The following is a 26,365-nucleotide window of genomic DNA, read 5'->3' as shown; positions in this document are numbered from 1 at the left end:
ATTGGATGGGAAGCGCTGAGTGGAATGTGTGGGTGTGTGAAAGTACGTGCACGCTCCGCTGCAGCGTGGCTTTGGTGTTACGCACCTGAGTTTCTCTGAGAGTCTGGAAAAGCAAAGGTGGGGCCGGTGCTCTCTCTGCTTTTTAACATTGGAAGAAGCTGGAAAATAGACGCGTTAAAACGGGGATCAGTCGATCTTTGAGATCTAAGACCGATATTAGATTCATGAACTTACACATTCTGATTATGGGGAAAACGCTGAAACAAAATCCACTGAGTAAAGAGACAATTGCAGGAAATACACCTGCCATAAAATCAATGAAAGACTTGGAGTGGGCCAGGCTCCTTTTGGAGAAGCAGCACCAAGAGCCCTGTTCTTCTAAAGGAAGCTCCAACACCACTGGAGAGCCGTGTTCTTCTAAAGGAAGTTCCAACGTTGGATCAGAGCCGGGCCGGTGTGGAAAGGCAAGTTTATTTGTAGAGCACAAGGCAGTTCAAAGCTTCAGAGTTGCATAAAATTACAAGAAAACAGATCAAATCAATAAAACATCAACATGAAATGAATCAGTTACAGTAAAAGGCCAGAGTGCAGATCAAACACTTTGTCATATTCATGGGAAAAAAGTAAAGAGTAGAATGAAAACTCTTAATGTGCAATGTTTTCATTAATACCAATAATAATAATAAGTTCACTTGTATTACGCTTTACAAGCCTGTGTTACCAAGTTTCTCAAAGCGCTGCACTGTCAATATTCATTCACTCCACAATACATGATACAAGCCTTAAATTAGGGATGTTTTCAAAATAAAGCCCTTAATTTTTTTATGTTTTGTGCTTGTGTTTGTGTGTGTGTGTGTGTGTGTGTGTGTGTGTGTGTGTGTGTGTGTGTGTGTGTGTGTGTGTGTGTGTGTGTGTTTTTACTTTATTTTAGGTTTTGGGAAAGAAAAAACGACTTGAATAAAGATTTGTGACTTTATTGATGAATATTTTAAAGTGACAAAGTAAAGATTATAATTTCTGCACAATTTAAAGCAAATCCCTCGACCCAAAACATTCTATAAAAAAACATAAAACACAATTATAATCTGTGTTTAAATGATAAATCAGTTTCTGCAGTAAATCGTTACAATCACAAGAACAAACAATGGTATTAAAAGAAGTGGAAATGACGTTTAAAGACGTCAATGGCTGAAGATGGAACAGTTCAGTTCAATAGAAACTGAAGAGTTTTGTTTCCAGCTCAGTTTTTCTTATTGTGGCTTTAATTGAAGGTTTGATTCAAAGTGTTTGTAAAACACATCTGCCCCTGAGCGTGAGTGAGGAGCAGCAGATTAGAATTCAGAACAATGTCCACGTCTGACAAACAAATATTATTATGTAAAAAACCTTCAGTATTAGTTCAATACGAGACACAAGGAAGACCTGAACCTGAAGAGAAAAGCTGCTACTTCAGTTTGGGGAAATGTGCAGAGTCTCCAATACAGTAAAGCCCGACTCCAGCGTGGAGCGGCTGAGAGAACCTGGTCTGGACTCTGTGGAGGAGGGTCATGGTTTGGTTCTGAACGCTGTAAAACGACAGAGCCCCTGCACCGTGGTCCAGGTAAACCCCGATTCTGGACGAGATCGGACCTGAGACCTCGGACCAGACTGAGTTAAAACCAAATGAATAAGTGTCACTGTCACAGTGTAAGACCCAGGATTTATCATTGTTTCCAAATCCACTTATATCTAAGTTTTTCCTCTGAATGTCTTTGTATGAAACAGCTAAACTAACCCACCTCCCGCTCCACTCCACCTCCCAGTAACAGCGGCCCGTCAGACTCTCTCTGCTCAGGACCTGAACCCACAGACTGAACCTGTCCTGATGATCAGGATAACTCTGATCTTCACTCATAAATGTTGCTCTTCTGTTTCCATCAGTCAGTTTCAGACGTGTGTTTGCTGTGTTTGGGTCCAGAGTGATCTCTGTCCAATACTGTAAGAAGTCCTCTCTGGTGGTGGGTTCAGATGGTGTTCCTCTCAGAGCCAGTGAGACGTTGGTGGGTTCAGATGGTGTTCCTCTCAGAGCCAGTGAGACGTTGGTGGGTTCAGATGGTGTTCCTCTCAGAGCCAGTGTGACGTTGGTGGGTTCAGATGGTGTTCCTCTCAGAGCCAGTGTGACGTTGGTCAGACCCTCCTCCAGACAGAGCTTTAGTTTGTCCTTGAGCTCTGACACGGCTCTGGTCACCTTCTCGAAGCAGCGGGGGGGCCCTGTCTGAATCTCTGTCCTCTGTGAGTCTGTGGACAGTGAAGGACAGAGCTGTAGAAACTGGTCCAGCTCAGAGATGTTCCTCTTCAGCTCAGTCACGTCCCGCTGCAGTTGGTCCTGAAGCTCTTGGACTTGTTTCAGTTGGGTTTGCTCCTCAGAGCGGATCTGCTGCTCCACTTCAGAGCGTCTTTTCTCCAGGAGAAGGGCCATCTCTGTGAAGCTGTCCCCACTGCGCTGCACTGCTGTCTGGGCAGAGCGGCTGATGTCCTGGGCCTCCTGCTGGAGCCTCTTCAGGTCTGTCTCTTTGAGCTGGAGGCTCTGGAGCAGCTGTTCCTGCCTCTGGGCTCTCTCCAAGGCTGAGAACACCATGTCGTGGCCCTTGTGTTGCTCCAAAGCGCAGAGGTAGCAGATGAGCTGCTGGTCGGTGCGGCAGAACATCTTCTTCACTTCGTCGTGTTGAGAGCAGATGTTTTCCTGCAGTTTGTCAGAGGGCGCCACCAGCTGGTGTTTCTGAAGCGCTGCAGCTTCATAATGAGGCTGGAGGTGCCTCTCACAGTAGGAGGCCACACACTGCAGACAGGACTTGACGGCTTTCAGCTTCCTCCCAGTGCAGACGTCACAGGGCACATCCTGAGCTCCAGCATAGCAGCGGTCAGCAGGGGGCGCTGTGAGGCCAGGCTTCTTCAGCCGCTCCACTAAACCTGCTAACATGATGTTTTTGAGCAGCACTGGCCTGGAGCTGAAGCTCTGTCTGCATTCAGGACAGCTGTAAACATGCTTCTCGTCCTCTTGGTCCCAGTGGTTCTTCACACACTTCATGCAGTAGCTGTGTCCACAGGGAACAGTCACTGGATCCTTCAGAAGATCCAAACAGATGGGACACCAAAAGTTCTTTTGGTCCACGGCTTTCTGCGCCATTTCTCTGTCGACAACAGAGTCTGACTTTAGAGAGTGTGTGAGAGGAGGAGGAACCAGGAAGCTCAGAGCGAGGCTGAGTCTGACAGAGGGAGGGGCAGGAAACTGATGAGTCACGGCTCAGACATGTTTATGTCTCACACAAACAAATCTGCAAATCAAGTTTAGGCAAAGTCTGTGTGAAAAGTCCAGCTTTATCTGAGATCAGAAAACTCTGACCAAAGTCCAACAACGGACAGATGGACTTGTGTCAAAAGTCACTTTGAAATGAACAATGAACTTTAGAAACATGAAGTCACAGTTAATGTTTGACAGTTTGCATGGACAGAGGAGCCGAGTGTCAGAGAGAGAAGAGTTTAAACCAGACAGACGGGTTAGTTCAGCTTCAAACCAGGACAATGGAAACACATGACGAAGCTCTGCACGACTGGAGTCAATGAAAGTCGGAAAATACTTTGACTTTTCTTTAGTTTAAGACTTGGAATGAGCTCATCCTGGAGAAATAGATCCGTTGCTACAGTTGCAGGATTCTTGGAGCGGCTGAATGAATTCACTTCTTAACCCTCACCTGAACAGACACATTATCTCCAGCTCAGCTTTACCCAAATCTAAAAGCGACTCTCCCGCTCTGTGATCTGAGAGAATCCTGATCCTTTTGTGTCGCCCCCAGTCTTATCTTTACAGAGGATCCAAAATAATAATTGTTGCTGCCTGTATAGAACACCCGGATCTGCCTCGATCGTTCATTCAGACATGAGATGGTTTGTTCAGTAATCCTGATGAGACGCACATTGTTTGTGGAGATTTTAACATAAACCTTCTAAATCTGCAAAATAGCACAAAAACAACAGACTTCATCACAACAATGTAATATTCTATCAATACAATTCAACTTTATTACGGACTCGAGTGACATCACAAACAAACAATAGTCTCTTCCCTCTTTCCTCAAACCAACATATTCACTAATGCAGTTGGAAACAAAATGGCGGCTGGATTACTTCTAAATGATATCAGTGATCTTCTTCATCTTCTTCATGTTATGTAAAGCTGTAATATCTGAAACAGTTGGTCATAAGTTAGTCAGACATGGATCACAGAAGATATTGTTGGCCTTAAACGGGATCTTTAGGCCCAGACCTGGGATGAGGTCTGGGCCTCTCTAGACCCTGATATGGTCAACCATAAAACTGCAACCGATAAGCCATGGTTTACAAATGGTTTTGTCAAAGCATGAAAAAAAACATCTGTATAGATTATATATAAAACATATAACACATTTGTTGTGTTTTCATCCTCGTTTTGTTGCTTTATTGACACTTTGTTCAAGAAGCTTTTAGATTTGGGTAAAGCCAAACTGGAGAAAATGTGCTCGGTTTAGGTGGGGGTTAAGAGACTAACAGGCCTTTGATCTCTGATTTGTGTCACGTTATTTCTCAAAATCATCTTGAGGGCCAGAGCTTCTATGCTGGAGGGCCGGATTTGGCCCCCGGGCCTGACGTTGCCTCCCTCTGCCATCGACCATACAAGGGGACTTGCTTATGCCTAGCTGGAAAGTTATCTCAGCCACAGATACCAATATGTACAAATACACAATGTCCACTCTGGAAAAAAACTAACCACACATGGGGTCCCACAAGGCTCTATTTTGGGTCCAAAACTGTTTATAATGTATATTAATGATGTTTGTGAAGCTTTGGAAAAGGTAACATGTTTATTATATGTGGATGATCCGAGCCTGTTCTGCTCTGGAAAGGACCTGAAACAGCTCCTCTACAGCAGAAGCTCACAGTCCGAAAACTATGGTTTGATCTAAACAAACTCTCTTTAGTAAAAATAAATATATTATTTTTGGAAATAGAAAAGTCAGTGATCGTTACAACTCTAGAAATAAATGATACAGAAATCGATCGAGTTCATGCAAATACATTTGTAGGAGTTACCATTGATGGAAAACCTGAATGGAAATCACATATAAGTCAATTCAAAACAAAATGAGCAAAAACCATTGCTGTAATTGGCAAAATGAAAACTGTACTTGATAAAAACTCTCTTCTGTTACTGTATAACTCCCTCATACTTCCTTACCTAAATTATGACCTGGAAATGTGTGGAAACAAATACAAATCCAATACTCATCCTATATAAGAATCATCACTAAAGCAGATTTCTATCACCTACAAACCCTGTCTTTGTAGAGCTAAACCTCCTGAAAATCCATGATCTCGTTGATCTAAATACATTAGTAATAGTTTACAAAGTATAAAATAATCTGAACACAGGAAAAGTCAGTATAACCTCTGAGGAACTGGCATTTCCAAAAAGCAAAAGCTGAGAAGAATAAAAAAGTGGATGTATTTCTGTCCGAGGTGTTAATCTGTGGAACGACCTGGAAGATCAGTTAAAACTGTCCCAAAAAGTCAAAGCTTCAAAAAGACGAATAAATCGACTAAAATTCAAGAATATTTGAGCTTAGGATGAATAAAGTAAGAAAAGTAATAGATTCATAACAGATGAATATGAATTTAAATGACATGAGTTTAAAATAAATGATTGAAATATTGAAATGTCTGTTATTAACTGTAGAAACATGTTTATTTCTCTTGTGTTCTTGTTGATATTGTTTATTATAAATGTTTGTTTCCTGGTGGAAGTCTGTAAACTGGGTTCGTCTAAACCCTTTTGAATCATTGTAAATGTTTCATGTTTAAAGGAATGAGGCGACCGAATAAACTACGACCACTTCATTTCCTCCTTTACTGGCGTTGGCGTGCGGCACGTCTTTGTCCTTATATGGTGAATGTGGGCGGGGCATATGCTAATGAGTCTCGCGTGCACACTGCAAGTCGGGATTCACAAACTCAGACACACGTGTGAAGGATTTTCCTCCTTCAGAAAGTTTGGTGAATCTGGAGAAATGGGCAAAAGTGCAGATATTTTCAGCCTCCAAATCTAAATATTGGACAGAGCCAGATTTAAACGTCTGCTTTTATTTTGGGACATTTTAGTGACAAACGTTTTTTTTTTTTCCATTTTGGATCTTGTTTAGTTTTGGAATAAAATAAGTGAAAATCTGTGTAAAAACTCACATTTTGACTTGTTTTTTGGGTTCAAAGCTGAATAAATCAGGCTGGGAATTATTTATGAACCTCTTAACCCCCACCTGAACACAGCACATTTTCTCCAGTTTGGCTTTACCCAAATCTAAAACCAAAATAGCAACAAAAATGACCGACATCAGGGAAACAAACATCAGACAAAAACAGCTGCTTTTGTCTTTAAGAAGACTATAAATGACGTCTGTTTGTTTTGACTTTATGTCCAAATATCTCTTCTGGAATGAACATTTAGCAGCGTTAACTGTGTTGAACAAGTAAAACACAAACAGCTTTTGACGTTATGATTCCCTCACGCTGGTGTGATGTGGGTCAAAGGTCATGAGTTTCTGTCTGGATGCTTGTTTCTGATTGGATGGGAAGCGCTGAATGGAATGTGTGGGTGTGTGAAAGTACGTGCACGCTCCGCTGCAGCGTGGCTTTGGTGTTACGCACCTGAGTTTCTCTGAGAGTCTGGAAAAGCAAAGGTGGGGCCGGTGCTCTCTCTGCTTTTTAACATTGGAAGAAGCTGGAAAATAGACGCGTTAAAACGGGGATCAGTCGATCTTTGAGATCTAAGACCGATATTAGATTCATGAACTTACACATTCTGATTATGGTTAAAACGCTGAAACAACATCCACTGAGTAAAGAGACAATTGCAGGAAATACACCTGCCATAAAATCAATGAAAGACTTGGAGTGGGCCAGGCTCCTTTTGGAGAAGCAGCACCAAGAGCCGTGTTCTTCTAAAGGAAGCTCCAACACCACTGGAGAGCCGTGTTCTTCTAAAGGAAGCTCCAACACCACTGGAGAGCCGTGTTCTTCTAAAGGAAGCTCCAACACCTCTGGAGAGCCATGTTCTTCTAAAGGAAGCTCCGACGTTGGATCAGAGCCGGGCCGGTGTGGAAAGGCACGTTTATTTGTAGAGCACAAGGCAGTTCAAAGCTTCACAGTTGCATAAAATTACAAGAAAACAGATCAAATCAATAAAACATCAACATAAAATGAATCAGTTACAGTAAAAGGCGAGAGTGCAGATCAAATACTTTCAGTCACGAGTAAAAAGATCTGTTTTCAGGCTGGATTTGAACTTTGTCAGAGTCGAGTCTCACATCCTCATGAGACTGTTCCAGACTTCAGCCTCAGTGTGTTTAGTCCTGACTCTGGAACCACCAGGAGACCCTCCCTGAGATGGTTCACACGGCTCTAACATGTCACAGATGGACTTTTCTCTGAGTGACTGAAGTCAGTGCAGAGACCGGAGCACTGGACTAATGTGGTGGTGTTTCCTGGTCCTGATGTTCTGCAGCCGTGACAGTCTCTAACACATGGATACGTCTCTAAGTCTGGTTCTGACTCTGTTCCTCTGATCTCCATGTTTCTCAGATGGTAAAAAGCTGCTGATGTTCTTGCTCTGATGTGTCTGTTTAAGTTCAGGTCTGAGTCCAGGATCCGTCTGAGATTTGGAACCTGATGTTTTGGTTTCAGAAAGCGTGCTGGTTCCAACGAGGGAGTGGAATCTAAGTTTTAAACTCAGTAATGATGTGTTATTTTACACAAGGCTTGGGATAAAAACATTGATGTTTGAGTGACTGTTCTGTGTGTCTCTTTGTGAATATATGTATTATTTGTGTAATGCTCATTGTGGTTCTGTTTAGGTCCAGATGTTGGTCTAAAGCTCTGTTTCAGTGACCGCTGTACCTGGGATTTACATAGGCTTGAACATGTTGGCCTTAATGATGGTATTTGCTTTGCAGTTTTGGTTTTTAAACAAGTGTGGGTAATATGTAGTGATTAATATCAAATCAGTTTGAAATGATCTGAAGAAGGGATTGTTGTGTCAGAATTGTTTGACAGTAAATGAGAGCCTGACCTGTTTAATAACTCACTATAAGGGTCAGAGGTTCAAATCCTTGTGTGGAAAAAAGCTTCAAAATATCGTGTCAAGTCCAACTGAATTTGAATTGAATCTGTTTTTATTTTATTTTAGGTTTTGGAAAAGAAAAAACGACTTGAATAAAGATTTGTGACTTTATTGATGAATATTTTAAAGTGACAAAGTAAAGATTATAATTTCTGCACAATTTAAAGCAAATCCCTCGACCCAAAACATTCTATAAAGGACAAAACATGAAACACAATTATAATCTGTGTTTAAATGATAAATCAGTTTCTGCAGTAAATCGTTACAATCGCAAGAACAAACAAGGGTATTAAAGGAAGTGGAAATGACGTTTAAAGACGTCAATGGCTGAAGATGGAACAGTTCAGTTCAATAGAGTTTTGTTTCCAGCTCAGTTTTTCTTATCGTGGCTTTAATTGAAGGTTTGATTCAAAGTGTTTGTAAAACACATCTGCCCCTGAGCGTGAGTGAGGAGCAGCAGATTAGAATTCAGAACAATGTCCACGTCTGACAAACAAATATTATTATATAAAAAAACCTTCAGTATTAGTTCAATACGAGACACAAGGACGATCTGAACCTGAAGAGAAAAGCTGTTACTTTAGTTTGGGGAAATGTGCAGAGTCTCCATAGTTACACCAGTCAAACCCGACTCCAGCGTGGAGCGGCTGAGAGAACCTGGTCTGGACTCTGTGGAGGAGGGTCATGGTTTGGTTCTGAACGCTGTAAAACGACAGAGCCCCTGCACCGTGGTCCAGGTAAACCCCGATTCTGGACGAGATCGGACCTGAGACCTCGGAATCGACTGAGTTAAAACAAAATGAATAAGTGTTACTGTGACAGTATAAGGCCCAGGATTTATCATTGTTTCCAAATAAACTTGTTTTAGAGTCTTTCCTCTGAATGTCTCTGTATGAAACGGCTAAACTAACCCACTCCCCGCTCCTCCACTTCACCTCCCAGTAACAGCGGCCCGTCAGACTCTCTCTGCTCAGGACCGTAACACACCGACTGAATCTGTCCTGATGATCAGGATATCTCAGATCTTCACTCGTTTCTGTTGCTCTTCTGTTTCCATCAGTCAGTTTCAGACGTGTGTTTGCTGTGTTTGGGTCCAGAGTGATCTCTGTCCAATACTGTAAGAAGTCCTCTCTGGTGGTGGGTTCAGATGGTGTTCCTCTCAGAGCCAGTGAGACGTTGGTGGGTTCAGATGGTGTTCCTCTCAGAGCCAGTGTGACGTTGGGTTCAGATGGTGTTCCTCTCAGAGCCAGTGAGGCGTTGATGGGTTCAGATGGTGTTCCTCTCAGAGCCAGTGAGACGTTGGTGGGTTCAGATGGTGTTCCTCTCAGAGCCTGTGAGACGTTAGTGGGTTCAGATGGTGTTCCTCTCATAGCCAGTGAGACGTTGGTGGGTTCAGATGGTGTTCCTCTCAGAGCTTGTGAGACGTTGGTGGGTTCAGATGGTGTTCCTCTCAGAGCCTGTGAGACGTTGGTGGGTTTAGATGGTGTTCCTCTCAGAGCCAGTGAGACGTTGGTGGGTTCAGATGGTGTTCCTCTCAGAGCCAGTGTGACGTTGGTCAGACCCTCATCCAGACTGAGGTTTAGTTTGTCCCTGAGCTCTGACACGGCTCTGGTCACCTTCTCGAAGCAGCGGGGGGGCCCTGTCTGAATCTCTGTCCTCTGTGAGTCTGTGGACAGTGAAGGACAGAGCTGTAGAAACTGGTCCAGCTCAGAGATGTTCCTCTTCAGCTCAGTCACGTCCCGCTGCAGTTGGTCCTGACGCTCTTGGACTTGTTTCAGTTGGGTTTGCTCCTCGGAGCGGATCTGCTGCTCCACTTCAGAGCGTCTTTTCTCCAGGAGAAGGGCCATCTCTGTGAAGCTGTCCCCACTGCGCTGCACTGCTGTCTGGGCAGAGCGGCTGATGTCCTGGGCCTCCTGCTGGAGCCTCTTCAGGTCTGTCTCTTTGAGCTGGAGGCTCTGGAGCAGCTGTTCCTGCCTCTGGGCTCTCTCCAAGGCTGAGGACACCATGTCGTGGCCCTTGTGTTGCTCCACAGAGCAGAGGTAGCAGATGAGCTGCTGGTCGGTGCGGCAGAACATCTTCTTCACTTCGTCATGTTGAGAGCAGATGTTTTCCTGCAGTTTGTCAGAGGGCGCCACCAGCTGGTGTTTCTGAAGCGCTGCAGCTTCATAATGAGGCTGGAGGTGGCCCTCACAGTAGGAGGCCACACACTGCAGACAGGACTTGACGGCTTTCAGCCGCTCCACTACACCTGCTAACATGATGTTTTTGACCAGCACTGGCCTGGAGCTGAAGCTCTGTCTACATTCAGGACAGCTGTAAACATGCTTCTCGTCCTCTTGGTCCCAGTGGTTCTTCACACACTTCATGCAGTAGCTGTGTCCACAGGGAACAGTCACTGGATCCTTCAGTAGATCCAAACAGATGGGACACCAAAAGTCCTCTTGGTCCACGGCTTTCTGCGCCATTTCTCTGTCGACAACAGAGTGTGACTTTAGAGAGTGTGTGAGAGGAGGAGGAACCAGGAAGCTCAGAGCGAGGCTGAGTCTGACAGAGGGAGGGGCAGGAAACTGATGAGTCACGGCTCAGACATGTTTATGTCTCACACAAACAAATCTACGAATCAAGTTTAGGCAAAGTCTGTGTGAAAAGTCCAGCTTTATCTGAGATCAGAAAACTCTGACCAAAGTCCAACAACGGACAGATGGACTTGTGTCAAAAGTCACTTTGAAATGAACAATGAACTTTAGAAACATGAAGTCACAGTTAATGTTTGACAGTTTGCATGGACAGAGGAGCCGAGTGTCAGAGAGAGAAGAGTTTAAACCAGACAGACGGGTTAGTTCAGCTTCAAACCAGGACAATGGAAACACATGACGAAGCTCTGCACGACTGGAGTCAATGAAAGTCAGAAAATACTTTGACTTTTCTTTAGTTTGGGACTTGGAATGAGCTCATCCTGGAGAAATAGATCCGTTGCTACAGTTGCAGGATTCTTGGAGCGGCTGAATGAATTCACTTCTTAACCCTCACCTAAACAGACACATTATCTCCAGCTCAGCTTTACCCAAATCTAAAAGCGACTCTCCCGCTCTGTGATCTGAGAGAATCCTGATCCTTTTGTGTCGCTCCCAGACTTATCTTTACAGAGGATCCAAAATAATAATTGTTGCTGCCTGTATAGAACACCCGGATCTGCCTCGATCGTTCATTCAGAAATGAGATGGTTTGTTCAGTAATCCTGATGAGACGCACATTGTTTGTGGAGATTTTAACATAAACCTTCTAAATCTACAAAATAGCACAAAAACAACAGACTTCATCACAACAATGTAATATTCAATCAATACAATTCAACTTTATTACGGACTCGAGTGACATCACAAACAACAATAGTCTCTTCCCTCTTTCCTCAAACCAACATATTCACTAATGCAGTTCGAAACAAAATGGCGGCTGGATTACTTCTAAATGACATCAGTGATCTTCTTCATCTTCTTCATGTTATGTAAAGCTGTAATATCTGAAACAGTTGGTCATAAGTTAGTCAGACATGGATCACAGAAGATATTGTTGGCCTTAAACGGGATCTTTAGGCCCAGACCTGGGATGAGGTCTGGGCCTCTCTAGACCCTGATATGGTCAACCATAAAACTGCAACCGATAAGCCATGGTTTACAAATGGTATTGTCAAAGCATGAAAAAACATCTGTATAGATTATATATAAAACATGTAACACATTTTCTTTTTTTGTCTTTTTGTCGTGTTTTCATCCTCGTGTTGTTGCTTTATTGACACTTTTTCAAGAAGCTTTTAGATTTGGGTAAAGCCAAACTGGAGAAAATGTGCTCGGTTTAGGTGGGGGTTAAGAGACTAACAGGCCTTTGATCTCTGATTTGTGTCACGTTATTTCTCAAAATCATCTTCAGGGCCAGAGCTTCTATGCTGGAGGGCCGGATTTGGCCCCCGGGCCTGACGTTGCCTCCCCTGCCATCGACCATACAAGGGGACCTGCTTATGCCTGGCTGGAAAGTTATCTCAGCCACAGATACCAATATGTACAAATACACAATGTCCACTCTGGAAAAACTAACCACACATGGGGTCCCACAAGGCTCTACTTTGGGTCCAAAACTGTTTATAATGTATATTAATGATGTTTGTGAAGCTTTGGAAAAGGTAAAATGTTTATTATATGTGGATGATCCGAGCCTGTTCTGCTCTGGAAAGGACCTGAAACAGCTCCTCTACAGCAGAAGCTCACAGTCCGAAAACTATGGTTTGATCCAAACAAACTCTCTTTAGTAAAACTGAATATATTATTTTTGGAAATAGAAAAGTCAGTGATCGTTACAACTCTAGAAATAAAAGATACAGAAATCGAGTTCATGCAAATACATTTGTAGGAGTTACCATTGATGGAAAACTTGAATGGAAATCACATATAAGTAAATTCAAAACAAAATGAGCAAAAACCATTGCTGTAATTGGCAAAATGAAAACTGTACTTTATAAAAAATCTCTTCTGTTACTGTATAACTCCCTCATACTTCCTTACCTAAATTATGGCCTGGAAATATGTGGAAACAATTACAAATCCAATACTCATCCTATATAAGAATCATCACTAAAGCAGATTTCTATCACCTACAAACCCTGTCTTTGTGGAGCTAAACCTCCTGAAAATCCATGATCTCGTTGATCTAAACACATTAGTAATAGTTTACAAAGTATAAAATAATCTGAACACAGGAAAAGTCAGTATAACCTCAGAGGAACTGGCACTTCCAAAAAGCAAAAGCTAAAAAGAATAAAAAAGTGGATGTATTTCTGTCCGAGGTGTTAATCTGTGGAACGACCTGGAAGATCAGTTAAAACTGTCCCAAACAGTCAAAGCTTCAAAAAGACGAATAAATCGACTAAAATTCAAGAATAAATGATCTTAGGATGAATAAAGTAAGAAAAGTAATAGATTCAAAACAGATGAATATGAATTTAAATGACATGAGTTTAAGATAAATGATTGAAATATTGAAATGTCTGTTATTAACTGTAGAAACATATTTATTTCTCTTGTGTTCTTGTTGATATTGTTTATTATAAATGTTTGTTTCCTGGTGGAAGTCTGTAAACTGGGTTAGTCTAAACCCTTTTGAATCATTGTAAATGTTTCATGTTTAAAGGAATGAGGCGACCGAATAAACTACTACCACTTCATTTCCTCCTTTACTGGCGTTTGCGTGCGGCACGTCTTTGTCCTTATATGGTGAATGTGGGCGGGGCATATGCTAATGAGTCTCACGTGCACACTGCAAGTCGGGATTCACAAACTCAGACACACGTGTGAAGGATTTTCCTCCTTCAGAAAGTTTGGTGAATCTGGAGAAATGGGCAAAAGTGCAGATATTTTCAGCCTCCAAATCTAAATATTGGACAGAGCCAGATTTAAACGTCTGCTTTTATTTTGGGACATTTTAGTCACAAAGGTTTTTTTTTTTCCATGTTGGATCTTGTTTAGTTTTGGAGCAAAATAAGTTAAAATCTGTGTAAAAACTCACATTTTGACTTTTTTTTCCGGTTCAAAGCTGAATAAATCAGGCTGGGAATTATTTATTAACCTCTTAACCCCCACCTGAACCCAGCACATTTTCTCCAGTTTGGCTTTACCCAAATCTAAAACCAAAATAGCAACAAAAATGACCAACATCAGGGAAACAAACATCAGACAAAAACAGCTGCTTTTGTCTTTAAGAAGATTATAAATGACGTCTGTTTGTTTTGACTTTATGTCCAAATATCTCTTCTGGAATGAACATTTAGCAGCGTTAACTGTGTTGAACAAGTGAAACACAAACAGCTTTTGACGTTATGATTCCCTCACGCTGGTGTGATGTGGGTCAAAGGTCACGAGTTTCTGTCTGGATGCTTGTTTCTGATTGGATGGGAAGCGCTGAATGGAATGTGTGGGTGTGTGAAAGTACGTGCACGCTCCGCTGCAGCGTGGCTTTGGTGTTACGCGCCTGAGTTTCTCTGAGAGTCTGGAAAAGCAAAGGTGGGGCCGGTGCTCTCTCTGCTTTTTAACATTGGAAGAAGCTGGAAAATAGACGCGTTAAAACGGGTCAGTCGATCTTTGAGATCTAAGACCGATGTTAGATTCATGAACTTACACATTCTGATTATGGTTAAAACGCTGAACCCATATCCACTGAGTAAAGAGACAAACCAGGAAATACACCTGCCATAAAATCAATGAAAGACTTGGAGTGGGCCAGGCTCCTTTTGGAGAAGCAGCACCAAGAGCCGTGTTCTTCTAAAGGAAGCTCCAACACCACTGGAGAGCCATGTTCTTCTAAAGGAAGCTCCAACACCACTGGAGAGCCTTGTTCTTCTAAAGGAAGGTTAACACCACTGGAGAGCCGTGTTCTTCTAAAGGAAGCTCCAACACCACTGGAGAGCCGATCCAGCAGACTTACGGATGGGAACCCTGCACTCTACCAATGAACTACACAGGCTTAGTGAACAACATGGCCCATTTTACAGTCCAGAAAAAGCTGAATTTGCAGCAAAAACTTCCAAATTAAAACTTATTCTGCTGACAGAGGGTTAGTATAAGTCCGTACGGGTTTAAAACGGTTGCTTTTGTGAATAAAGGGGGAAATTTGGAATATTGACGAATTTCAGGAGAAACTCTAAGTCCAAGATGCTGCCAGACAAAGAACTCTGGCTATTTTCACGGAGGATGGGTGGGCCACTTACAAGCCACTTACAAACCACTTACAAGCCACTTGAAAGGCATTTTTGGTGATCGCGGCTGCGTGTGCTCATCATTAGGTCCAAATCGGGAATGTGCATGCGCGCCGGATTGGGTCCATTCCAATCTGACAAAGTCTGTGAAAGACATGAGGGTTTGAAATTTGCTGAAAATGGCCTCTCAGTTGCGGCCTTTTAATAACCACGCCCAATAATTAAAAAAAATAAATTAGATGATGATTTTGAAAGCCACATGGGTTTGGGACATGTTGGCAAAAATTGGAGGAATTGGAGAACTCGGGGATCAGGGGCCAGAAGTTCAAAAGGTACAATTTCGAAGGTTTTTTAAGGTTCAGGCCACAATGGCCGACTTCCCGTAGCAAAGGGTGGGGTCATAATATAATATTTGATAGGTATGCACCGATACCGATACCAGTATCGGGCATCGGGCCGATACCACATGCTTGTACTCATACTCGTACTCATTCATGAGGTCCCGATACCAGAAACCGATACCATTTGACGTGCAGCCAGCGCACCTACGAGGCGCAGCTCTCAGCTGAGGAGAGAAGAAGCAACAAACTGGAGAATTCTTTAGTGCAAATACAATATTCCACATAGAGCTGACTTTATTACAGACTGCGCTCTCTAAATCAGAGTCTGTGCTGGGTTTAACCAGAGTAGTGCTGCAGCGTGGAGTCTGCAGTGTTTACAACATACAGGCTAATGTTGCTAACTCGCGGCTAGCGCAGTTTTGGCCATTCTGACGCCGTTTTATGCCCAGGGGTTTATTCATCTGAAAAACTAACCCAGCGACTAAAAAGTCCTCAGAAAATCCAACGTAAAGACATACAGCATGTTTATATTGAGCGAAAATGAGCTGCAACAGAACAATGAAAATGCTGTAGCTACTCGCTAAGTTGCTACAAAACACACGAGAAAATCCACACAGAGCTGAAGTAAAGACGAAAAGAGACCATCTCAATACTATTGTTAAATAAAAATATATGAATAAAGCACAGGCATTGGGGAGCTTTTGGACATGGGCTTTTCTGTCTATGATGGACAGTGCAATAAAAATTAAAAAATAAACTGAATGAAAATTAAAATAAATAAATAAATGGCAGCACAATTCTAATAGAACTGCTCTTAAATGTGTAGCAAATGAGTAAATTTACTAATTACAAACTAATCTGCTGTTGAAAAAGTAAGAATGTTGAAGAAAATCCCTTGTACTCGTATCGGTATTCGGTATCGGCGAGTACTTAAATCCAAGTACTCGTACTCGTATCGGTTTTAGAAAAAGTTGTATCGGTGCCTCCCTAATATTTGACTAATTATGTCCTGACGTGGTCTATGTCCTTGGCCATTGTCACTTTTGTACGATGATTTTTTTTGCGATCAGTCGTCCATTGAGTCAATGTAAACTGCCTGTTTGAGGGGGCGCCACAGAGCCAACTTTTATTATTTTCGCTCGCGAACCCCACCCAAAATTAGAGCTCGGGGAGCTCTAAGTTTTGACCCCTGTTACTTTCAAATCGGTTCACGTTTGCTTCGTGGATTCTTGTGTGTCCGTTGCTCGGGCCTAATTTTGCCTTCACTTGTATTACGCTTTACAAGCCTGTGTTACCAAGTTTCTCAAAGTGCTGCACTGTCAATATTCATTCGCTCCACAATACATGATAAAAGCCTTAAATTTGTGATGTTTTCAAAATAAAAGCCTTAAATTGATGTGATGTTTTGTGCGTGTGTGTGTAGGTGTGTGTGTGTGTGTGTGGGTGGGTGTGTTTGTGTGTGTGTAGGTGTGTGTAGGTGTGTGTGTGCGTGTTTGCTTTCACTTTATTTTAGGTTTCGGGAAAGAAAAAACGACTTGAATAAAGATTTGTGACTTTATTGATGAATATTTTGAAGTGACAAAGTAAAGATTATAATTTCTGCACAATTTAAAGCAAATCCCTCGACCCAAAACATTCTATAAAAGGACAAAACACAATTATAATCTGTGTTTAAATAATAAATCAGTTTCTGCAGTAAATCATTACAATCACAAGAACAAACAATGGTATTAAAGGAAGTGGAAATGACGTTTAAAGACGTAAATGGCTGAAGATGGAACAGTTCAGTTCAATAGAAACTGAAGAGTTTTGTTTCCAGCTCAGTTTTTCTTATTGTGGCTTTAATTGAAGGTTTGATTCAAAGTGTTTGTAAAACACATCTGCCCCTGAGCGTGAGTGAGGAGCAGCAGATTAGAATTCAGAACAATGTCCACGTCTGACAAACACATATTATTATATAAAAAACCTTCAGTATTAGTTCAAAACGAGACACAAGGACGACCTGAACCTGAAGAGAAAAGCTGCTACTTTAGTTTGGGGAAATGTGCAGAGTCTCCATAGTTTCGGTAAAACCTGACTCCAGCGTGGAGCGGCTGAGAGAACCTAGTCTGGACTCTTTGGAGGAGGGTCATGGTTTGGTTCTGAACGCTGTAAAACGACAGAGCCCCTGCACCGTGGTCCAGGTAAACCCCGATTCTGGACGAGATCGGACCTGAGACCTCGGACCGGACTGAGTTAAAACGAAATGAATAAAGTTTATTGTCACAGTGTAAGACCCAGGATTTATCATTGTTTCCAAATGAACTTGTTTTAAAGTCTTTCCTCTGAATGTCTCTGTATGAAACGGCTAAACGAACCCACGTCCCGCTCCTCCACTCCACCTCCCAGTAACAGCGGCCCGTCAGACTCTCTCTGCTCAAGACCTGATAATACTCACTGAACCTGTCCTGATGATAAGGATATCTCTGATCTTCTATCATAAATGTTGCTCTTCTGTTTCCATCAGTCAGTTTCAGATTTCTGTGTGCTGTGTTTGGGTCCAGAGTGATCTCTGTCCAATACTGTAAGAAGTCCTCTCTGATGGTGGGTTCAGATGGTGTTCCTCTCAGAGCCAGTGAGACGTTGGTGGGTTCAGATGGTGTTCCTCTCAGAGCCAGTGAGACGTTGGTGGGTTCAGATGGTGTTCCTCTCAGAGCCAGTGTGACGTTGGTGGGTTCAGATGGTGTTCCTCTCAGAGCCTGTGCGACGTTGGTGGGTTCAGATGGTGTTCCTCTCAGAGCCAGTGTGACGTTGGTCAGTCCCTCCTCCAGACTGAGCTTTAGTTTGTCCCTGAGCTCTGACACGGCTCTGGTCACCTTCTTGAAGCAGCGGGGGGGCCCTGTCTGAATCTCTGTCCTCTGTGAGTCTGTGGACAGTGAAGGACAGAGCTGTAGAAACTGGTCCAGCTCAGAGATGTTCCTCTTCAGCTCAGTCACGTCCCGCTGCAGTTGGTCCTGAAGTTCTTGGACTTGTTTCAGTTGGGTTTGCTCCTCGGAGCGGATCTGCTGCTCCACTTCAGAGCGTCTTTTCTCCAGGAGAAGGGCCATCTCTGTGAAGCTGTCCCCACTGCGCTGCACTGCTGTCTGGGCAGAGCGGCTGATGTCCTGGGCCTCCTGCTGGAGCCTCTACAGGTCTGTCTCTTTGAGCTGGAGGCTCTGGAGCAGCTGTTCCTGCCTCTGGGCTCTCTCCAAGGCTGAGGACACCATGTCGTGGCCCTTGTGTTGCTCCAAAGAGCAGAGGTAGCAGATGAGCTGCTGGTCGGTGCGGCAGAACATCTTCTTCACTTCGTCGTGTTGAGAGCAGATGTTTTCCTGCAGTTTGTCAGAGGGTGCCACCAGCTGGTGTTTCTGAAACGCTGCAGCTTCATAATGAGGCTGGAGGTGGCCCTGACAGTAGGAGGCCACACACTGCAGACAGGACTTGACGGCTTTCAGCTTCCTCCCAGTGCAGACGTCACAGGGCACATCCTGAGCTCCAGCATAGCAGCGGTCAGCAGGGGGCGCTGTGAGGCCAGGCTTCTTCAGCCGCTCCACTAAACCTGCTAACATAATGTTTTTGACCAGCACTGGCCTGGAGCTGAAGCTCTGTCTGCATTCAGGACAGCTGTAAACATGCTTCTCGTCCTCTTGGTCCCAGTGGTTCTTCACACACTTCATGCAGTAGCTGTGTCCACAGGGAACAGTCACTGGATCCTTCAGTAGATCCAAACAGATGGGACACCAAAAGTCCTCTTGGTCCACGGCTTTTCTTTTCTGCGCCATTTCTCTGTCGACAACAGAGTGTGACTTTAGAGAGTGTGTGAGAGGAGGAGGAACCAGGAAGCTCAGAGCGAGGCTGAGTCTGACAGAGGGAGGGGCAGGAAACTGATGAGTCACGGCTCAGACATGTTTATGTCTCACACAAACAAATCTACAAATCAACTTTAGGCAAAGTCTGTGTGAAAAGTCCAGCTTTATCTGAGATCAGAAAACTCTGACCAAAGTCCAACAACGGACAGATGGACTTGTGTCAAAACTCACTTTGAAATGAACAATGAACTTTAGAAACATGAAGTCACAGTTAATGTTTGACAGTTTGCATGGACAGAGGAGCCGAGTGTCAGAGAGAGAAGAGTTTAAACCAGACAGACGGGTTAGTTCAGCTTCAAACCAGGACAATGGAAACACATGACGAAGCTCTGCACGACTGGAGTCAATGAAAGTCAGAAAATACTTTGACTTTTCTTCAGTTTGGGACTTGGAATGAGCTCATCCTGGAGAAATAGATCCGTTGCTACAGTTGCAGGATTCTTGGAGCAGCTGAATGAATTCACTTCTTAACCCTCACCTGAACTGACACATTATCTCCAGCTCAGCTTTACCCAAACCTAAAAGCGACTCTCCCGCTCTGTGATCTGAGAGAATCCTGATCCTTTTGTGTCGCTCCCAGACTTATCTTTACAGAGGATCCAATATTATTTCTGCAGCTCCAGAGTGAAATGTGGACGTAATAAGACGTTCATTCAAAGAGTCTCTGAAACCTGCACTGTGGGAAGATGGAGCGGGATTTTAAATTAAACCTTATACTGAATTTAAAATGACTTCCCTGAAACTGCTGATATAATTTGGATGAAGCGATGGACATGTTTGGACATTAACCTCTTCTCCGCGCCTGAACCGAGCACATTGGGCCGAGAAGGGTTTTGATGTGGAACTGGAAGGATTTGAACTATTTACGCTGAACAGAAAGAATAAGAAAGGTGGGGGGGTTGCTCTGTACTTGGAAACTGATCTCGGAACTAATGTGTTGACTTGTTGTGTTCCATACAATTGACCTACTTTTGGGTGTGGGCGGGGCTACACACCGGTGTGCAATCGACAATAAATGGCGGCTGCTCATTCATAAAAACCTGTTAGCAGGCACGCCTAACATAAACCTGTGTCTAGTATTTTCCTCCGTGCTTTACCCGGCATCTTAAAGCTCTTCATCAGTATGGCTGCGCCAACAGGTTATGGGCCCAGTAGAGATTTTGGGAGCCGATGGAACCGTTTGTGTTTTGACGGAGATGAAAAGAATTATGAACTGTGGGAAACGAAATTCCTGGCACATTTGCGTCTGCACGTTCTGAAGTCCACTATCCTAAGTGAAGCCCCCGCTGCAGACGAGGAAGGTGCAGAAGTGGACGCCAGTAAAAATGAAGAGGCGTACGCAGTTCTAATTCAGCTGTTGGACGATAAAAGTTTGTCTCTAGTAATGAGAGATGCCGCCGATGATGGCAGGAAGGCGCTGCAGATCCTGCGTGACCATTACGCAGGGAAAGGGAAGCCGCGCGTAATCAGTCTGTACACGGAGCTGACTTCTCTCCAAAAAGGTGTGAATGAGAGCGTCACAGACTATATAATCCGTGCAGAGACTGCCATCACAGCGCTGCGTAATGCAGGAGAGACACTGAGTGACGGTTTACTGACCGCGATGATTTTAAAAGGACTGCCTGATGTATTTAAACCATTCTCTGTTCACATTACGCAGAGTGATGAAACGTTGACTTTTGCCGACTTTAAAACTAAACTGAGGAGCTATGAAAGCACGGAGAAGTTTGTTGCTTCTAGCTCAGGAGAAGACAGTGTGATGAAGGTGAAAGGAAGAGACAATTGGAGCTCTAAACTCACCTGTTACACCTGCGGACAAAAGGGCCACAAAGCAGCGGAGTGCGCATCGGCTGGGGAGCGCCGAGAGCAGAGGCAGTGGTGCAGCTTCTGTAAAAGCGCAACGCACAAGGACGCAAACTGTCGGCGGAGGAAGCGGGACCAGGTGAAGCAAGCGGTGGATGAGGAGGACCACACGTTCGCATTCAAGGTGCAGTTGGATTCCGCCCCGGACTCGGTCAGCGCGGTGAAGGCGAAGGGCCTCATGGTCGACTCGGGAGCGACGAAGCACATCATCACGGACATCGGGAGATTCGAGGAGTTTGACCGAAGCTTTAAGCCTCAGAGCCATGTTCTGGTGTTGGCTGATGGAGAGCGAGCCAGCGGGATTGCGAAAGGCACCGCCAAAGTGCGCATAATGGACCGTCAAGGCCGCGATGTGGAAATGATCCTGAAGGAGGCGCTCTACGTCCCATCATTTTCCCAGGACATTTTTTCGGTCAAAGCGGCAACAGCGCAAGGTGCGACAGTCATCTTCAAGGAAGGACAGAATCGTCTAATCCACAAAAATGGTACTGCTTTTGACATTAACACACAAGACAGACTATTTTATCTAAGTACTCTGCTAAACGAGGCTGATAAATGTAATGTGTGTTATGATGTCCATACATGGCATGAAATATTGGGTCACTGTAATTATGATGACGTGTTACAGTTAGAAAGTGTCGCAGAAGGCATGAAAATTAAAGGGAAAAGTGACAAGGCAAATCTAAAATGTGAAGTGTGTATCAAAGGAAAATTTGCACAGAGCAGAAATACAGATCCAGATGAAAAAGCTAAGGATGTACTGGAACTTGTTCATACAGACCTGGCTGGACCTGTAGAGCCAGCAGGTAAAGACGGTTTCAGATATACTCTTGGATTTACAGATGACTATTCAGGAGCTATGTTCACTTATTTTCTGAAAGCTAAAAGTGATACAGTTAAAGCTACAGAGAGATTCATTGCTTATGTTGCCCCTTATGGAAAGATCAAATGCATAAGATCAGATAATGGAACAGAGTTCACAGCTTCTGTATTTAAGTCACTGCTAACTCAAAATGCCATCAGACATGAAACCTCAGCTCCTTACTCGCCCCATCAGAATGGGACCGCAGAAAGAGCATGGAGAAACTTGTTTGAAATGGCAAGATGTATGTTGATTGAAAGCAAACTACCAAAAGATTTGTGGACATATGCAGTACAAACGGCTGCAATAATCAGAAATAGATGCTATAACAGACGTCTTGGACAAACCCCATATTACGTGTTGACTGGGAAGAAACCGGACCTGTCCAGAATGAGAGCTTTTGGCTCAGAATGTTATGCATACAAACAGGACAAGAAAAAGTTAGACACACGGTGTGAGAAAGGAATATTTGTTGGTTATGACAAAAACAGTCCAGCATTGTTGGTCTTTTATCCACACACAGGGAAAGTGTCGAAAAACCGACTGGTGAAGTTTGTCACAAAGAAAACAATTGAAAGTGACACTCAGACAGATGAAGACATGTATGAACATTTTGGAAAAGGAAAGAAAGCTGAAAGTCAGCCACCAAAACCTGATGTGACTAATGAAAACCCTCTGGAGGTGAAAATTGAGTTGTGTGAATCTAGTACCAACTTAAAGGGTGAAGGTGAGAGCAGCAATAGTGCTCGTTATCCAACGAGGGAGAGGAGACGCCCTCAGTTCTATACTGACTGTGATTATGAAGTCAAATTTGACGAAGATCAAGCGTTGACAAATATTGACTATTGCTATCGTGTGACATCTGACATCCCCCAGACACTGCAGGAAGCCTTGAGCTCTTCAAAATCAGAGCAGTGGGTTAAGGCTATGAATGAAGAAATGGACTCTCTGATTGAGAATGATACCTTCACATTGACACCCTTACCTGTAGGTAAACATGCAGTGGGGGGCAGATGGGTTTATGCCATCAAAGAAAATCCTGTTGAGACAATTTACAAGGCTCGATATGTGGCAAAAGGTTATAGTCAAGTGGCTGGTATTGATTATAACAAAACCTTTTCTCCTACTGCTGATATGACTTCTGTACGTGTCTTAATGCAGCTAGCAGTTCAGTATGATTTAGAACTACATCAGATGGATGTTAAAACTGCATATCTGCATGCCCCAATAGACTGTGAGCTGTACATGGAGCAGCCGGAAGGTTTTGAGGTCAAGACAAAAACAGGAGAAAAATTGGTGTGTAAGCTCAATAAGTCGCTGTATGGTCTGAAGCAGTCAGGACGAAACTGGAATAAGATGCTTCATGATTTCCTTATTGAAAACAAGTTTGTCCAAAACACAGCAGACAATTGTGTTTACAGTAAACAATCTGACAATGAAAGGGTCTTATTGATCATTTGGGTTGATGACCTTATCATTGCAGCAAGTGATTGTCAAATACTCAAAAGTGTAAAGGAAATGTTGGGTGCAAAATTCAAAATTAAAGATCTTGGGAAACTGAGACATTTTCTTGGCATTGATTTCACCCAAAAACAAGGGGAATTAAAAATGAATCAAAAGAGATACATCACCAAAATTTTGGAAAGATTTGACATGACTGACTGTAAACCAAGATTAACACCCTGTGAAATGAAAATGAAATTTGACGTAGAGGGTGAACCTGCTGATTCAAAGAAATATCGTGAAATTGTTGGCAGTTTAATCTATGTAATGACATCTACTCGACCAGAGTGTTGTTGGAAAATTGTCACAATATCTTTCTGAACCAAAACAACAACATTGGGTTGCAGCTAAACATGTGTTGAGATATTTAAAAGGTACTGTGGACCAGGAATTGCGTTACAGAAAACAAAATGTAAATCTTAAACTTTTGGCCTATTGTGATGCAGACTGGGCAGCAGACCAGAATGACAGACGCAGTGTGACTGGCTACTGTTTTAGTTTGTCTGAGAGAGGGCCCATAGTTTCCTGGAAGTTTAAGAAACAGTCCACAGTAGCTTTGTCCACGTGTGAAGCTGAATACATGGCTTTGTCAGCTACAGCACAAGAATGTTTGTATCTTGCACATTTGTTGGCTGGAATGGATAATGGGTTGGACTATACACCTGTAACGATTTTTGAAGACAATCAAGGTGCTATTGCCCTTTCTAAGAACCCGGTATGTCGCCAACGGTGCAAGCACATTGATATTCGGTATCATTTTGTCCGATCCGTACTCAGTGATGGCAAAATAACTGTTAATTACTGTCCTACAAATGCAATGGTGGCAGACATTTTTACGAAACCTGTTACGAAAGTAAGAATGGATAACTTTGTAACATTTCTTTACGGTATTTGAATTTTGTATTATGAAAAAATGGAAATGTTTTTGTATTGTAATGTTGTACCTTTTTCAATTTAGGAAACAAGTGGGGGTGTTGACTTGTTGTGTTCCATACAATTGACCTACTTTTGGGTGTGGGCGGGGCTACACACCGGTGTGCAATCGACAATAAATGGCGGCTGCTCATTCATAAAAACCTGTTAGCAGGCACGCCAAACAGAAACCTGTGTCTAGTATTTTCCTCCGTGCTTTACCCGGCATCTTAAAGCTCTTCATCAGTATGGCTGCGCCAACATAATGTGGTCAGTAAGTCTATTACCATCGATGGTGTTTTGGAATGTTTAACTGTTGAAATTATTACTGTAGAATCCAATATAATAATTGTTCCTGCCTGTATAGAACACCCGGATCTGCCTCGATCGTTCATTCAGAAATGAGATGGTTTGTTCAGTAATCCTGATGAGACGCACATTGTTTGTGGAGATTTAAACATAAACCTTCTAAATTTGCAAAATAGCACAAAAACAACAAACTTTATCACAACAATTTAATATTCAATCAATACAATTCAACTTCATTACGGACTCGAGTGACATCACAAACAAACAATAGTCTCTTCCCTCTTTCCTCAAACCAACATATTCACTAATGCAGTTGGAAACAAAATGGTGGCTGGATTACTTCTAAATGACATCAGTGATCTTCTTCATCTTCTTCATGTTATGTAAAGCTGTAATATCTGAAACAGTTGGTCATAAGTTAGTCAGACATGGATCACAGAAGATATTGTTGGCCTTAAACGGGATCTTTAGGCCCAGGCCTGGGATGAGGTCTGGGCCTCTCTAGACCCTGATATGGTCAACCATAAAACTGCAACCGATAAGCCATGGTTTACAAATGTATTGTCAAAGCATGAAAAAACATCTGTATAGATTATATATAAAACATACAACATAACACATTTTCTTTTTTTGGCTTTTTGCTGTGTTTTCATCCTCGTTTTGTTGCTTTATTGGCACTTTTTTCAAGAAGCTTTTAGATTTGGGTAAAGCCAAACTGGAGAAAATGTGCTCGGTTTAGGTGGGGGTTAAGAGACTAATAGGCCTTTGATCTCTGATTTGTGTCACGTTATTTCTCAAAATCATCTTGAGGGCCAGAGCTTCTATGCTGGAGGGCCGGATTTGGCCCCCGGGCCTGACGTTGCCTCCCCCTGCCATTGACCATACAAGGGGACCTGCTTATGCCTGGCTGGAAAGTTATCTCAGCCACAGATACCAATATGTACATATACACAATGTCCACTCTGGAAAAACTAACCACACATGGGGTCCCACAAGGCTCTATTTTGGGTCCAAAACTGTTTATAATGTATATTAATGATGTTTGTGAAGCTTTGGAAAAGGTAACATGTTTATTATATGTGGATGATCCGAGCCTGTCCTGCTCTGGAAAGGACCTGAAACAGCTCCTCTACAGCAGAAGCTCACAGTCCGAAAACTATGGTTTGATCTAAACAAACTCTCTTCAGTAAAACTAAATGTATTATTTTTGGAAATAGAAAAGTGAGTGATCGTTACAACTCTAGACATAAATGATGCAGAAATCGAACGAGTTCATGCAAATACATTTGTAGGAGTTACCATTGATGGAAAACTTATATGTGATTTCCATTCAAGTAAATTCAAAACAAAATGAGCAAAAACCATTGCTGTAATTGGCAAAATGAAAACTGTACTTGATAAAAACTCTCTTCTGTTACTGTATAACTCCCTCATACTTCCTTACCTAAATTATGGCCTGGAAATATGTGGAAACAAATACAAATCCAATACTCATCCTATATAAGAATCATCACTAAAGCAGATTTCTATCACCTACAAACCCTGTCTTTGTAGAGCTAAACCTCCTGAAAATCCATGATCTCGTTGATCTAAACACATTCGTAATAGTTTACAAAGTATAAAATAATCTGAACACAGGAAAAGTTAGTATAACCTCAGAGGAACTGGCATTTCCAAAAAGCAAAAGCTAAAAAGAATAAAAAAGTGGATGTATTTCTGTCCAAGGTGTTAATCTGTGGAACGACCTGGAAGATCAGTTAA

At 42.8% G+C, this 26,365-nt stretch overlaps 1 protein-coding gene across 1 annotated transcript; it reads right to left on the bottom strand.

Annotated features, from left to right (window-relative positions):
• Nucleotides 1–1,246: 1,246 nt before the first annotated feature.
• LOC306982717 (uncharacterized protein) lies at nucleotides 1,247–19,095 on the bottom strand. Its single transcript, XM_079583182.1, is given in 6 exon segments — nucleotides 1,247–3,245; nucleotides 8,813–8,969; nucleotides 9,747–9,851; nucleotides 9,945–10,654; nucleotides 17,342–18,432; nucleotides 18,436–19,095. Coding segments are annotated over 6 exon segments (4,497 nt in total). The 5' UTR covers nucleotides 19,069–19,095; the 3' UTR covers nucleotides 1,247–1,444.
• Between the last annotated feature and the right edge of the window lie 7,270 nt (nucleotides 19,096–26,365).

Source organism: Gobius niger (genome assembly GCF_951799975.1).
Source record: "Gobius niger genome assembly, contig: SCAFFOLD_35, whole genome shotgun sequence".
Classification (NCBI taxonomy): Eukaryota; Metazoa; Chordata; class Actinopteri; order Gobiiformes; family Gobiidae; genus Gobius; species Gobius niger.
Note: the sequence above shows the minus strand (reverse complement) of the source record. Positions and strands in the feature narration are given on the sequence as shown.